The 13,883-nt window shown below is 37.4% G+C and overlaps 3 protein-coding genes across 3 annotated transcripts; 2 read left to right on the top strand and 1 right to left on the bottom strand.

The window, feature by feature from the left end:
- Positions 1-726: 726 nt before the first annotated feature.
- Positions 727-6,249, bottom strand: LOC148293359 (putative CoA ligase CCL13). The gene is made up of 2 exons (XM_088256001.1): positions 6,004-6,249; positions 727-2,355 (listed from the first exon to the last, which is right to left on the bottom strand). The coding sequence occupies exons 1-2, from the start codon at positions 6,205-6,207 to the stop codon at positions 922-924; spliced, it is 1,638 nt and encodes a 545-aa protein (XP_088112127.1). The 5' UTR covers positions 6,208-6,249; the 3' UTR covers positions 727-921.
- A 2,356-nt stretch (positions 6,250-8,605) lies between these two features.
- Positions 8,606-10,065, top strand: LOC110770782 (endochitinase). Its single transcript, XM_021975002.2, has 3 exons — positions 8,606-9,085; positions 9,329-9,479; positions 9,575-10,065. Exons 1-3 carry the CDS (start codon positions 8,656-8,658, stop codon positions 9,942-9,944), a joined length of 951 nt encoding a protein of 316 aa, XP_021830694.2. The 5' UTR covers positions 8,606-8,655; the 3' UTR covers positions 9,945-10,065.
- A 1,923-nt stretch (positions 10,066-11,988) lies between these two features.
- LOC110770777 (endochitinase-like) lies at positions 11,989-13,326 on the top strand. Its single transcript, XM_021974997.2, has 3 exons — positions 11,989-12,471; positions 12,604-12,754; positions 12,842-13,326. The coding sequence occupies exons 1-3, from the start codon at positions 12,039-12,041 to the stop codon at positions 13,209-13,211; spliced, it is 954 nt and encodes a 317-aa protein (XP_021830689.2). The 5' UTR covers positions 11,989-12,038; the 3' UTR covers positions 13,212-13,326.
- The last annotated feature ends 557 nt before the right edge of the window (positions 13,327-13,883 follow it).

Raw genomic sequence — 13,883 nt, 5'->3', positions numbered from 1 at the left:
ATAATGATTAAATTGCCGAATGTCACAGTTACCTTGTTTTATGTGCATATTGGGTAGAATTTTAATATGGGACTATGGGCATTATCTGAGGAGGTGCCACGTGTATCTGTAAGGAATTCTTATGAAGTGCGTCTTTTTCTATGATCAGCAGTCTAGGGTGCCGAAGGCTCACATCCTGCCAATGATGCTTTGAGAAGCGCAAATAATTACCGATTTTAGCGGGTCCTCTCGTGGGTCCCTTATTCCACATGTCATTTTCTGATTGACCAGTTATATATTGTATAAACATTATCCTTTTCTTATTTTGAATGGTGGGTTTGTGAAGATACTGGTGGTGGGAAGGAGTGGTGGAGCTGGTGTGGGGATAGGGTTGGACACGAAATGATCATTTTGCTCTTAAATTTAACAGAAAATGTAATGGAGGTGCTAAAGGAAGTGGAATTCACGGACTCTAGAAACCATTTTGCGAATTCAATAACCAAAATTCAAATTGGGGCACAAATTTAGAACTACTTTTGCTACAATTGAGCATTAGTTTTATTTTATCCGTTTAGCCAATTTGCTCTTATAATATGATATGATTATTATGGCAAAATGGTTCTCACAATATTCACTTTGAGACTTCAATTTCTTGATTGACATCCTAAGCATCTCCTTTTGTAGCACAAGTTACTTCAAATCTATGGAGAACTTAGATTTGGAAGAACATCATAGTTTAATAATTATGTTCATTGTTCGATTTCTTGCAATGTAACAAAGAAAAAGAAAAACGCTATTGTAACCTTATTATAGCATACCAAAAAAAATATTAAGTAATTAATCATCCACACCACTACCCAAATACTGAAAGTTTTCATGTAAAACCAACAAACCTATTTGCCAACTGTCAAATCAAATTGCCATAATCAGAGATTAGGCATCTTATTCTTGGCCTCCCACAGGATTGGCCTTCTCCCTCAGAACAAATTTTTGTATCTTCCCAGTTGGGCTAGGCAAATCCCCAAATATCACAACTTTTGGAACCATAAAACCAGGCAATTTCCCCTCACAAAACTCTATAATCTCTCTAGAACTTGCCTCACCACCATCACTAAACCCCTCCTTCAACTTCACAAAAGCACAAGGAGTCTCCCCCAAAACCTCATCATATCTCCCCACAACAGCAGCCTCCAAAACTTGTGGATGAGTCAGCAAAACTGCCTCCACCTCAAGGGTGCTGATAATCTCACCACCACAAATGATAATATCGCTTGCCCTGTCTTTCATCTGAATGTACCCATCTGGATGCCTAACTGCCAGGTCACCAGTCCTATACCATCCACCCTTGAAAACCTCATGAACTGGTTTGGAATTCTCTAGATAACCCAGCATCAAAGTGTTGCCTCTGAACATAATCTCCCCCATTGTTTTCCCATCAAATTCCACACTTTCCATGGTGTTTGGATCCTTCACATCAACCCCTTCCATCATCAGATTGTACTGAGATTGCTTTTGATCAGGCTTGCATGGTGTGACAATTGCTGGCCCAAGAGCCTCTGTCATGCCATATCCATGGCTCACATTGAATCCCAGCTCTGCAACCTTGATCAAAATCTGAGGTGCTGGCAATGCACCAGCAACAATAATCTCCACCCTTGATTTTATTTCCCTGGTTTGGTCATTTTCTGAGGCATCTGCTAGCATGTTCAAAATAGAAGGTGCACCACACAAGTGTGTTACCTTGTGGAGATGAATTGCTTCAAAAATGAGTTTGGCTGAGACATTTCTGAGGCAGATGTTGGTGCCTCCAAGAGCAGCAACAGCCCAAGGGAAGCACCAACCGTTGCACCGAAACATTTCGACTGTCCATAAAAACACCGGCATTTTTCTCATGTCACTTTGAAAAATGGCTGCCAATGAATTCAGATACACAGCTCTGTGGCTGTATAAAACTCCCTTGGGATTTCCAGTTGAGCCAGAAGTGTAACTCACTGAAATTGAGTCACATTCATTGTTGGGTCTTAGAATCTGAAAGTTGGGTTCTGCTTTTACCTGCAGCAGGTCATTGTAATTCAGGGTACCTGGTGGAAGGTCAAGATCGATGGGAGAAGATGATGACGATGATTGGTCAAACTCAGGGATAAGAATGAGCAGAGGTGGATTGGATTTTGTTTGGGACAATCTGTCCAGTGCTTGGAGGACAACTTCAATGTGCTGATGATCTACAAGAATGGCTTTTGCTTCCAACTGTTGTAATATCAATGATAATGTGGGAGAGTCCAGCCTAATGTTAAGTGCACAAAGAATTGCCCCTGCCATTGGAACGCTGAAATGAAGCTCATAGAGTGCTGGAATATTTGGTGCAAAAGCTGCAACCTGGCCAGGGAAGAAAATCAACCATTTTAATTACTTGGCTACTGTTAGGTACATTAGACCTGCCTCTAATTTAAAGCATGTGCAATCCACTGTATTGAGGTAGATTAACCAACTAACTACAAGTTTAGTAGTATTTTTCTTCATGTTATTAGAGAATGTTAAAGAATCGAATTCTCTTACTTCCAATTAAAAGAAAAAGGGTGATGTTAAATGAACCTAAAATTAACCAAGTACACCTTATTACCAAACTAATTTACCATAATATAAAATGACCAAAAGGATATATTAAATTGTGAAACAAATGTAATTTTAATAAGTACACACTACTCACCATATTCAACCCTAATAAAAAATAAAAGAAAAAACTACTTTTTTCTTTTGTATTTGGGTTACATGTAAATTATAGCATGTTATGTCTCCGGGACTCCTTTTTTCTTGGATTTTTTCCTGATATATATGTTTCAAGATTTCTTTATAACTTTAATTCCCTGTGGTGTGGCATTTTCCATTTGACTTATAAACCCCTACACTAGTAGTGCTGGATGACAGAATCATCACTGCAGCCCGAAAATTATGATTCAAACAACTTTTTGTCTAATTGACTGCAGTCGTTATTTGAGTTGTATTTGTTCCTACAGAGAAGAAGATTTGTAACAAAATAAGAAACAAATTTAAGAGGGTTGATTGTCTTCGTTATGCCAACCAGGATGTCAACTACTAAAGATCATAAGAAGCACAGAAACCGTCACAAGGACCAGAAGGTGGGTTAAGGAGCAAGTTCGGCATCAAGGTGAGTTTGGTGGTTTGATAGTGTTCGGCAGTCAGCTTTCGAATAGGTTTGGTGTTGTGTGATAAAGTGAATTAGGATATACCAAGGGTATTTTTGGTAGTTAAATATAGTGTACTTCTTTAATTTTACATTTTGATTTAAATATTAAGATGTACTTAGATCATATAGTGTACTCAGTTAATTTTAGAGTTCATTTAACAACGCCCAAGAAAAATACCAAAATGGGACTATGAGAAATATTTCTTTTTATGTATGATAAAACTATATTATTTACTCTTGCTAATACTAAATTAAAAGTAGATAGAAGCTAGACTAGGTTATATAGTTAGTCGAATTTCTAAGCCTATCTCACTTTGACTGACTCTGGGTCTTGTACTACATTGTGTACTACTTTGAAAAAGAAATGTGAACATCTCCTCTTCTCTACTTTTCACTATTGGACAATATAGCATTACAATATTCAAGATGTTCACACTAAAGAGCGTACCAAACACACAAATTATTGGCTTTTGACATGATCCCACTTCAAATTAGCAACTAAATTAAAAGCGAAAGTACTCAATTAGTGACATGATCTTGAATTATCTTATAATTAGTGACATAATCAATTAGTGACATGACCATTAATTATTTATAATAGTCAACCTATATTGTCCGCATGCACTCTATTGTATTGTTAATAAAGATTAGTGTCACAATACTTGTGTCACTGGTTCTGTTCAGGATGTGATGTCTTAGCTAGGTATGCGGATCTTATACGACTAATTATGCTAAACTTTTTTTTTGTAAGAGACTCTCTTATTCTGGGATCACATCATCACCCGTCAAACCACTTTCATAAGTAAAATTGATTCCTTGCATTTGGAGTAGGACTAACATAAGGAGAAGTTATAGAATGTTACGGGCGGGTGGAATTCAAACGTAGTGTAATTTATTTACATATCATAATATAAGTGAATTATCTCTCCATCATAAGGCCGGGTGGAATTCAAACGCAGTCCAAGCGTTTCCCTTAAGACTATCTTCTTGTATTTATTAGGATCACTCTTGCTATTGAAGTGCATGAATGCGTGTAACGCATGCAGGACTAAAAAGGGCACTTCATTGACGTAACTTTTGGGTTTTAGCAAGTGTTTGTGTTTCCATTGATTTCTTATTCTCAATAAAGATAGGGGGTGAGGTAGCTGTATTCTCATCCTTTTCTGCTAGTCTCTATCTATCCTTATCTTTGTCCGCGTAGGTCCAGAAGAGAAGAAAAGAAAAACGAACAACAGACAAAATCTACAAATTGGAATCAATTAGCAATAGACAACAATTGATAAACAAAGACATCAAAAGCTACGTTCGTCGTCAGTCACCTTGTACGCGCATATGCATGAATTATTACTTTCTATTGATCTCTTTTAACATATAAGTATGTGAATCTTGATTATCGATTAAATTGGTTATATATTGTCTTAATTAATATATGATATTCAAACTTATGTGTAGTCTCATAATAAGTATAGAGTTTGTCTAACAATTTAAATTTGGTAAACGAATATTACCTTATGTTATGTGAGCGCAACCTCTACTATTTCACTACATTAAAAAACAAACAAAAAATCTACTAGTAAAGAACGTGCTTTGTGGTGATCAAAGTTTTCCGTTAGTGGAAATCATGCGATGATCACGACTTTTTATTTTGTCATATATAGGTTAGCTAGCAAAAGAGATCAATATAATAAAGAGACAAGAATCAAGAAACAAACGGAAGTACAAGTTTGTAGAGTTGTTTATATAATAACTTTGTAGCTTTTGAGGGATTCCGAAATGAATTTTTTTTCCAATGATCCAAACTATCTATTTTTTAAGTCTATATTTATAGATCATTATTACAAAAAATTAGACAACTCGGAAATCATTTCGACATCCAATTGTATCATACAAAATCAATAAACACGGTGCTTAGGAAAGTACTAAAATCAATAAACTCGGATTCAAGTGATTTTTATAGAGATGATCCTTGAATGATTATCTAAAACATAGACGGTTTAGATTAATGAAATACAATGCAAAGTGAGTCCTACAAGGATGTCCTCAAATAAACTTCCATTGAAGAATTCCTCGATGGAAGCTATATATATATATGATGCATGTATGTGCACGCAATTGCAGCTCTATGATTCACTGATTAATTGAAGATGGTCAGCCAGCCGTCATGGGACAGTTTTATATGAATAAAACGCCGACAGGCATATATCTAAAGGAGGCTCACCATGTTACTTGGTGGTTCGATGATCATGGGGCTCATGGCCACTGTCCATTTGACCCGCCAATGTGTAAATAATATTGTCCCAAGTTCTATGTATTGACTTGTTAAATATTAAAAAAGATATCAGAACCCGACAGTCACGCAATAAAGTACAATGGACTCTTGACTTGCTAAAGTCTCAGTCTTTTTGGCAAACTAGTCGTTGCCTCTCGTTGGTTAATGAACTCCTATGGCTTTGCAATATTCATGGCTATGGTTTCCTCACTGGTTTAAATCAAACAGATCAAATATCTACCTCTCTCTCTCGATCTCTCGACATGACATGTCCATGCACTTCCTCCATTTGCCCTCAAATTACAATGAGTTTCTCTTCGAAACACAAGACTTACTCAAGTTGTTGAAGGAAAACATGATCACAAGTTTATATAGGCGTCCTAAAACATGTATTAACTTACTCTAAGTACACTAACGGATTAATATAGGTATAGTAATGCTTGAACTATAAACACACATAAGTTTGGTTTAATTAGATTCATTTTATACGAAATTTAAACCACAAGATATATTCATGTTCATGAAATAATTAAGATTAATAGCTACTCACAACGTCATGGCGGGATATCCCTAGGCGGACAAAAGCTGAAGCGACCTTGAAACATCTTTGATGCGTCTCCTTCCATGAAAATCTCTGGTCACCATAGATGATCGAAACCTTGTTGCCATAGATGACAGCTGCTCGCTCTAAGAAGCTTATAGGTGACAAGGGCATGTAGTTTGCTGAGCACTGAACAAGACAACCCTTATTCATGGTTTGTTACGTCTAGCTTATAGGGTCTTCCGCATAATATGATTCTACATAAGTTAGGTTACATATATATATATATATATATATATATATATATATATATATATATAGAAGAAACCATGTGGATCTCGTTGGTGGGTCTGCTGACTCGGCACATAAAAAATAAAAAATAAATAAAAAAGAGTTAATCATGTAAATTCTTTTTGGGTGTATCGCGTTAGAGTAATTATTAATTAAGATAAGGACGAATGCATAGTGGAATCATACGTATAGTTCTTGATTTATTCTTAATCACTCTCTAAACTTTCTTTTACTATCCCGAAATCCGTACATATAATTTCTTGTATTTTGCAATCAAACGGTTATTTGGTTCCAGAAGCACAACCATTGAGAACCCGGTTTAGTTTCAAGGTTAGAATAGGGGTCATCATTAGGCCCGTGAGCTCATGGGTCGATGGGAGCCCACCCAGCCCATCGAGAGCCTAGCCCGGCCTGTTGTGGAGTGGGTCGGCTTGAGCTTGGGTGTCTAAAGCCCTGCCCGGCCCATAAAGAACTATGAAAAAAAAAAAAAAAAAAGGAAACATAGAGGGAAAAAAATAAAGAATTGACAAAAAATTACATATTAAAAAAAAAAGACAAAATAAAATAGCCCAGCCTTGATGGGCTTAACCTGGTCCAACCTGATAGGCTAGGCTTGGACTTTGAATTTAAAAAAAAAAAATCTGCTCGGCCCGAGCCTAAGCTTGGATCAGGCTAGCCCAATCTTGCCCATTGACTTTAAAATTAGTATAAAATTAATTTTCCATGTTTGGTTACGTAATACCTCTTATATGAGTATGAACCTCTCATATAGGAAGACATGATACCCCGTCCCCCTTTTGATATGGATTTCCATTTCTTAGGAATATGAATTTTGTGCTTTCATTAGCATTTCACCGTTATTAGAACCATGACCGTATATTGTGCTAATGGTCAGCCTATTTTAAATGGTGTGGCGGTTGCAATATTCTATGGAAGAGGCCATTGAAATTGGAAAGTCATAATTAAAAAACAACATATAAAATTTCAGCCTAAAATAATGCGACCCAGGCCCAAGCCCAAGAGTTAACATATAGTCCTTTTAACAATTTCATTTCCTTCTTGTTTGTGGGGAGACCAAGGAAGAATATTCACCCATGTATGCTTTTTTTCTCTTCAAACAAAAACGGTACTTTGGCAAGTTGGCATTCAATTTCTCACCTAAATGTTCGGCTAGACGCTCGTCAATGAGAAGTTATTGGTTTTTTTAGGTCAATGAAAAGTTATTGGTTAAACCAATTTTTCCAACACTTATCGCTAATCAATATAAGGAGAATGTTAGCAACCTTCTCCCTTTTCTTCTTTAACATGTGTCACTTTTCTTATACTTAAAACAATATCATTAATGCTTTAGTCAAGTTTTTTTTTTTCTTTCCGAATTTACTCTTATTAAATTTATTGACTTTTATATCTCTTTCAATTTAATTTAATTTTAGAGATTCCTTCAATTTATACAGTTATCACCTTCTCTTCTCTCTTCTCCCACGACAGATTTGACATTCTTCTCCACAACACTGAAACATATGGTTCTTCTTTTTCAGTCGCTAATGGCCATTATTTGTTGTCTCAAACCCGAATAGCTTTACTAATTAAAATCTTGAGTATAAATCGTTTTATCATGATGGATTTTTATATTTCCTTCTTGTGTGCCAAACTCCAAGAATACTGTATCTATTCAAAAGCCAAACACTACAAAATAAAAAGAAACTGTGGGACCAAAAAGTAGCAGCATATGAAATAGGGCAGGCAACCTCCCCTCATGAGAGTTTTGGCAACCTTGGTTTATCCTCGATGTGGAAGACTGACCCCAAAGGAAATTGCACGCACAATGTCGGATAAGTTAAAGGCACACCATGTAGACTCTTCTGGCCTTGCCAACTTTGCCAGCCATCTAGAAATTGAGAAAGGTAACAAAAACAAAGAACTACAAAGCCGCACTCTTGGGGTAGCAATTCAACTGCGGCAAGTGACAAAAAAAAATAAAAAATATCTGGAGCTTTCTGATATGAGGTTAGTATCAATGAATGTGATGGTGGGATCCAAATTAGGCTCAGCAAATGAGTTATTCATTAACTTTTTGATTGTCCGACCCTCTTTGCATATGGATGGACGTCTTCTTCTCCTCTTCTTTTGAGCTGGGTTAGGGAGTTGGGAAGAGGAAAAGTCCTAATTGGTTAATGTGTTTTAATTAATAATAAATAATTAATAGGGGTAAACTTGGAAAATAAAAGCTACTTTATCTGATGCATTAATGACATCACTATTTGCGAAAATAGTCAAACAAAACCGCTTCCTCTCTACGCTATATATAGACATCCCCACGAAACCAAATCCACAGATCAAAAAGACATCAAACACTTTCAGAAAAAGAAAATGAAGTTGCAGAGTCTTATCATTTTATCCCTAGCTTTGCTGTTAGGGATCTCAGCAGAGCAATGTGGGAGGCAAGCTGGAAATGCAGTGTGCCCTAATGGGCTGTGCTGCAGCCAATTTGGGTGGTGCGGCACCACAGCTGATTATTGCGCCACTGGTTGCCAGAGCCAATGTGCCTCGACCCCTACCCCAACCCCAACCCCAAGTGGTGGCGGTGGTGGTGATGTCAGCAGCATCGTTAGCTCAGCTGTTTTTGACCAGATGCTTAAGTATCGAAATGACGCGAGATGCAAAAGTAATGGGTTCTACAAGTATGATGCTTTCATTGCTGCTGCTCGAACATTTAATGGGTTTGGCACAACTGGGGATGTTACTGTCCGGAAGAAGGAGCTTGCTGCTTTCTTGGCTCAAACCTCTCATGAGACTACTGGTCAGTACTCTAATATTGGTCATGATTGTTTGTTTGGTATAAGTTACGCTATGTTGTCGGTAGTAAATGTGTTGTAATAAGAATTTCATAGTTCATATAAACAGATCCAACGATAATTCACAAATCTAATCTCTACTATTAAAAATTTGATTCAATTGTTAGAAAAAGTGCCTACGAATTCTTACACGATTCTCTCTTAACCCTATCACGATGAATCCTGAATATGTGAATTTGATTATGCAGGAGGCTGGGCAACTGCACCAGATGGACCATATGCATGGGGATATTGCTTTATCAATGAAAATAACCAAGATGTATATTGTACACCATCCGCCCAATACCCATGCGCTGCCGGCAAGAAATATTATGGCAGAGGACCCATCCAACTCACGCAGTAAGTCTCTCTCTTATCTCTCTTCACATAACAAGTTCTGGTCCATTGACTTGTTGACTTTGACTGACTTGTTTACGTGTTGACTTTTCTTCTAGCAACTACAACTATGGTCAAGCGGGTAAAGCAATCGGACAGGATCTGATAGCCAATCCGGATCTAGTGGCCACAGACCCGGTTGTATCATTCAGGACAGCTATATGGTTCTGGATGACCCCACAGGGAAACAAGCCATCGAGCCATGACGTCATCACTGGCAGGTGGAGCCCATCTGCTGCAGACACGTCGGCGGGTCGGGTCCCCGGGTATGGAGTGATCACCAATATAATCAACGGTGGGATTGAATGTGGGCATGGCCAAGATGATAGGGTGGCTAGTAGGATTGGGTTCTACAGAAGGTATTCTGAGATTTTGGGAGTAAGCTCAGGGGACAACTTGGATTGTTATAACCAAAGGCCTTTTGCCTAAAAGATAAAAAGGCTAAAATAATTTTATGTACGGTCTACCAAATAATACAATAATCATCCTATGTAATAGGAAATGTCTCGTTTCTATTTCATAAATAAGAGCTTATTACTTTGCATTTGCACTAATTTTCTTTAAATACAAGTGATATTACAAAAAACAAAAAATAAAAGGAGAAACAAACACCGACCAAATGAGCGAGTAAATAATTTTAAACATTTGAGTTATTAGTTAACCTTATACTACTCACTTGTCAATTATTATATAGAAAATAACAAAGCACTTGTCAATTATTATATAGAAAATGACAAAACATCGTTCTTTGTTTGATTTGGTTATCATGAAATTTGAATATAGAACATCCTCTTCCTCTACATAAACCCTAGTCAATTTACTAAACGACAACTGTAATAACTAACTTTAAAATTAAGGGCATATGGTAATTTCATTCACTTTGTTACTTACTCCACTTGCTCTCTAACTTGTAGGCTGCTTTTTCATTTTGAGCATGAGCCAAGACACAAATTTATTAAGGTCATATTCTTTTGCAATTTACGATATGTCGTTTTTCATCAACATCTAGGCTTTTCATTTTGGGCCATTACGAAAAACCGGGCTTTAGCGCCAACAATGTCAACAACGAACCTAAAGGAGTAAACCTCCCCATGACCCATCACAGCACCCGCAATCCCCAAATCTCAAACCCCTGCAAAACCCTAACACCTTCACCAGCACAGAGCTTCCCCTTTTGATATGGATTTCCATTTCTTAGGAATATAAATTTTGTGCTTTCATTAACATTTCACCGTTATTAGAACCATGACCATGTATTGTGCTAATGGTCGGCCTATTTTAAATGGTGTGGCAGTTGCAATATTCTATGGAAGAGGCCATTGAAATTGGAAAGTCATGATTAAAAAACAACATATAAAATTTCAGCCTAAAATAATGCGACCCAGGCCCAAGCCCAAGAGTTAACATATAGTCCTTTTAACAATTTCATTTCCTTCTTGTTTGTGGGGAGACCAAGGAAGAATATTCACCCATGTATGCTTTTCTCTTCAAACAAAAACGGTACTTGGCAAGTTGGCATTCAATTTCTCACCCAAATGTTCGGCTAGCTGCTCGTGACTGAAAATTTTATTGCTTTTTTTTAGGTCAACGAAAAGTTATTGGTTAAACCAATTTTTCCAACACTTATCTCTAATCAATATAATGCTATATTTTTTTCACACATAAAAAATAATCCTATCTCCACTTGGAGTAAGGCATAATGACCAGTTAACTCTTATCGAAGAAAAACTTAGTTACAATAGGGATAATACTATTTTACTATCTCCGACTAATAATGCTCTGTCACGTGGAATTGTTATCACACGTGTTATAATGTTATTAGCCGAAGATAGCAAAATAGTGATATTCATGTTTATTGGAACTCTTTCTCCTCTTATTGATAAAGAGATCCCTTTTGCAAGTTTGTGATTTCAAATAATTCCCATTACCCCACCTAAACCTGATATATCCTCTGATATTTTCCTTTTCCTGTAGCCAGACATTTTTACAGACAAAAAAAAGAAGTTTCAGATACATACAGAGTGTGAGCGAATGATAAGAATCTATGACAAGAATAAAACAAAGAAGTAAGAAATAGTAAGAAAATTATACTTGGGGTAACTTTGATCAATCACATTCACCTTGATTTCTATAGACTTGGTTTTAGAATGTGGTCAAAAGAAGAGAGATTCAAAGTACGACTAGATCTCTAGTTCTAGGTCTGCACTGTTCCTGCCCTTATCCTTCAATTTTGAGATTTCAATCGATTGCCGTGTTTTAAGGGGAACTGGTCAATCCGTACGTAAACTTTTCAGATATTTTCTAGCAGCCTGCCCAAATACACCGTCTCTAAAAATAATCCTGTTGTGTAATTTCCACAACTAAACAAACTTGGAAGAAAAAAGCAAATACAATGGGGTGGGTGCATTGCCAATTTGAGAAAATAGTCAAACAAAACCGCTTCCTCGCTACACTATATATAGACATCCCCACGAAACCCAATCCACAGATCAAAAAGACATCAAACACTCTCAGAAAAAGAAAATGAAGTTGCAGAGTCTTATCATTTTATCCCTAGCTTTGCTGTTAGGGATCTCAGCAGAGCAATGCGGGAGGCAAGCTGGAAATGCAGTGTGCCCCAATGGGCTGTGCTGCAGCCAACATGGGTGGTGCGGCACAACAGCTGATTATTGCTCCACTGGTTGCCAGAGCCAATGTGCCTCGACCCCTAAACCAACCCCAACCCCAACCCCGACCCCAAGTGGTGGTGATGTCAGCAGCATCGTTAGCTCAGCTGTTTTTGACCAGATGCTTAAGTATCGAAATGACCCGAGATGCAAAAGTAATGGGTTCTACAAGTATGATGCTTTCATTGCTGCTGCTCGGACTTTTAATGGGTTTGGCACAACTGGGGATGTTACTGTCCGGAAGAAGGAGCTTGCTGCTTTCTTGGCTCAAACCTCTCATGAGACTACTGGTCAGCACTCTAATATTGGTCATGATTGTTTGTTTGGTTAGAAAAAGTGCCTACGAATTCTTACACGATTCTCTCTTAACCCTATCGCGATGAATCAATAAGCATCCTGAATATGTGAATTTGATTATGCAGGAGGATGGGCAGCTGCACCAGATGGACCATATGCATGGGGATATTGCTTTATCAATGAAAATAACCAAGATGTATATTGTACACCATCCGCCGAATACTCATGCGCTGCCGGCAAGAAATATTATGGCAGAGGACCCATCCAACTCACGCAGTAAGTCTCTCTCGTATCTCTATTCACATAACAAGTTCTGGTCCATTGACTTGTTGACTTTGACTGACTTGTTTACTTTTCTTCTAGCAACTACAACTATGGTCAAGCAGGTAAAGCAATCGGAAAGGATCTGATAGCCAATCCGGATCTAGTGGCCACTGACCCGGTTGTATCATTCAGGACAGCTATATGGTTCTGGATGACCCCACAGGCAAACAAGCCATCGAGCCATGACGTCATCACTGGCAGGTGGAGCCCATCTGCTGCAGACACGTCGGCGGGTCGGGTCCCCGGGTATGGAGTGATCACCAATATAATCAACGGTGGGATTGAATGTGGGCATGGCCAGGATGATAAGGTGGCTAGTAGGATTGGGTTCTACAGAAGGTATTCTCAGATTTTGGGAGTGAGCCCAGGGGACAACTTGGATTGTTATAACCAAAGGCCTTTTGCCTAAAAGATAAAAAGGCTAAAATAAACTTATGTACGGTCTACCAAATAATACAATAATCATCCTATGTAATAGGAAATGTCTCGTTTCTATTTCATAAATAAAAGCTTGTTACTTTGCATTTGCACTAATTTTCTTTAAATACAAGTGATATTACAACAAAAAAATTGAGAGAAACAAACACTGAATGAGCGATTAAGTAATTTTAAACATTCGAGTTATCAGTTAATCTTATACTACTCACTTCTTTCTATTAAACCCAAAAAGAAAAAAGAAAAAAGAAAAAAAGAAAAAAAAATTCAAATTAGATTGTTAAGACCTAAGAGAACAACCAAGTGTGTCAATAAAAAAAACCTTGATTAAGGAAGAAAGAAAACTTGTAAAAAAATCTAGTATACCCAGAATTACCTTCGAGATGAACAAAACTTTCAGATACAACTCATATGATAGTTTTCTCTCCTTGCCATGTAATTCTTGATCTGGAAGTCAGGTAATAGTGTTAGAATCTCCCATCCATACTAGGGCACCATATCTCCACTAAGAAAATAAAACCACGCCACAAGAGAGTAATGAAGCTATGAAAGATAGGAAAATATAACCGGGCATGGGGCTGACGGAGGGGGGATAGATACAAGAAGTAAAAATTAAACTAAGTAAATGTAGCAATAACTTATATCA

This window comes from Prunus avium, chromosome 7 (assembly GCF_965620075.1).
Source record: "Prunus avium chromosome 7, drPruAviu1.hap1.1, whole genome shotgun sequence".
NCBI classification, from domain to species: Eukaryota; Viridiplantae; Streptophyta; class Magnoliopsida; order Rosales; family Rosaceae; genus Prunus; species Prunus avium.
Note: the sequence above shows the minus strand (reverse complement) of the source record. Positions and strands in the feature narration are given on the sequence as shown.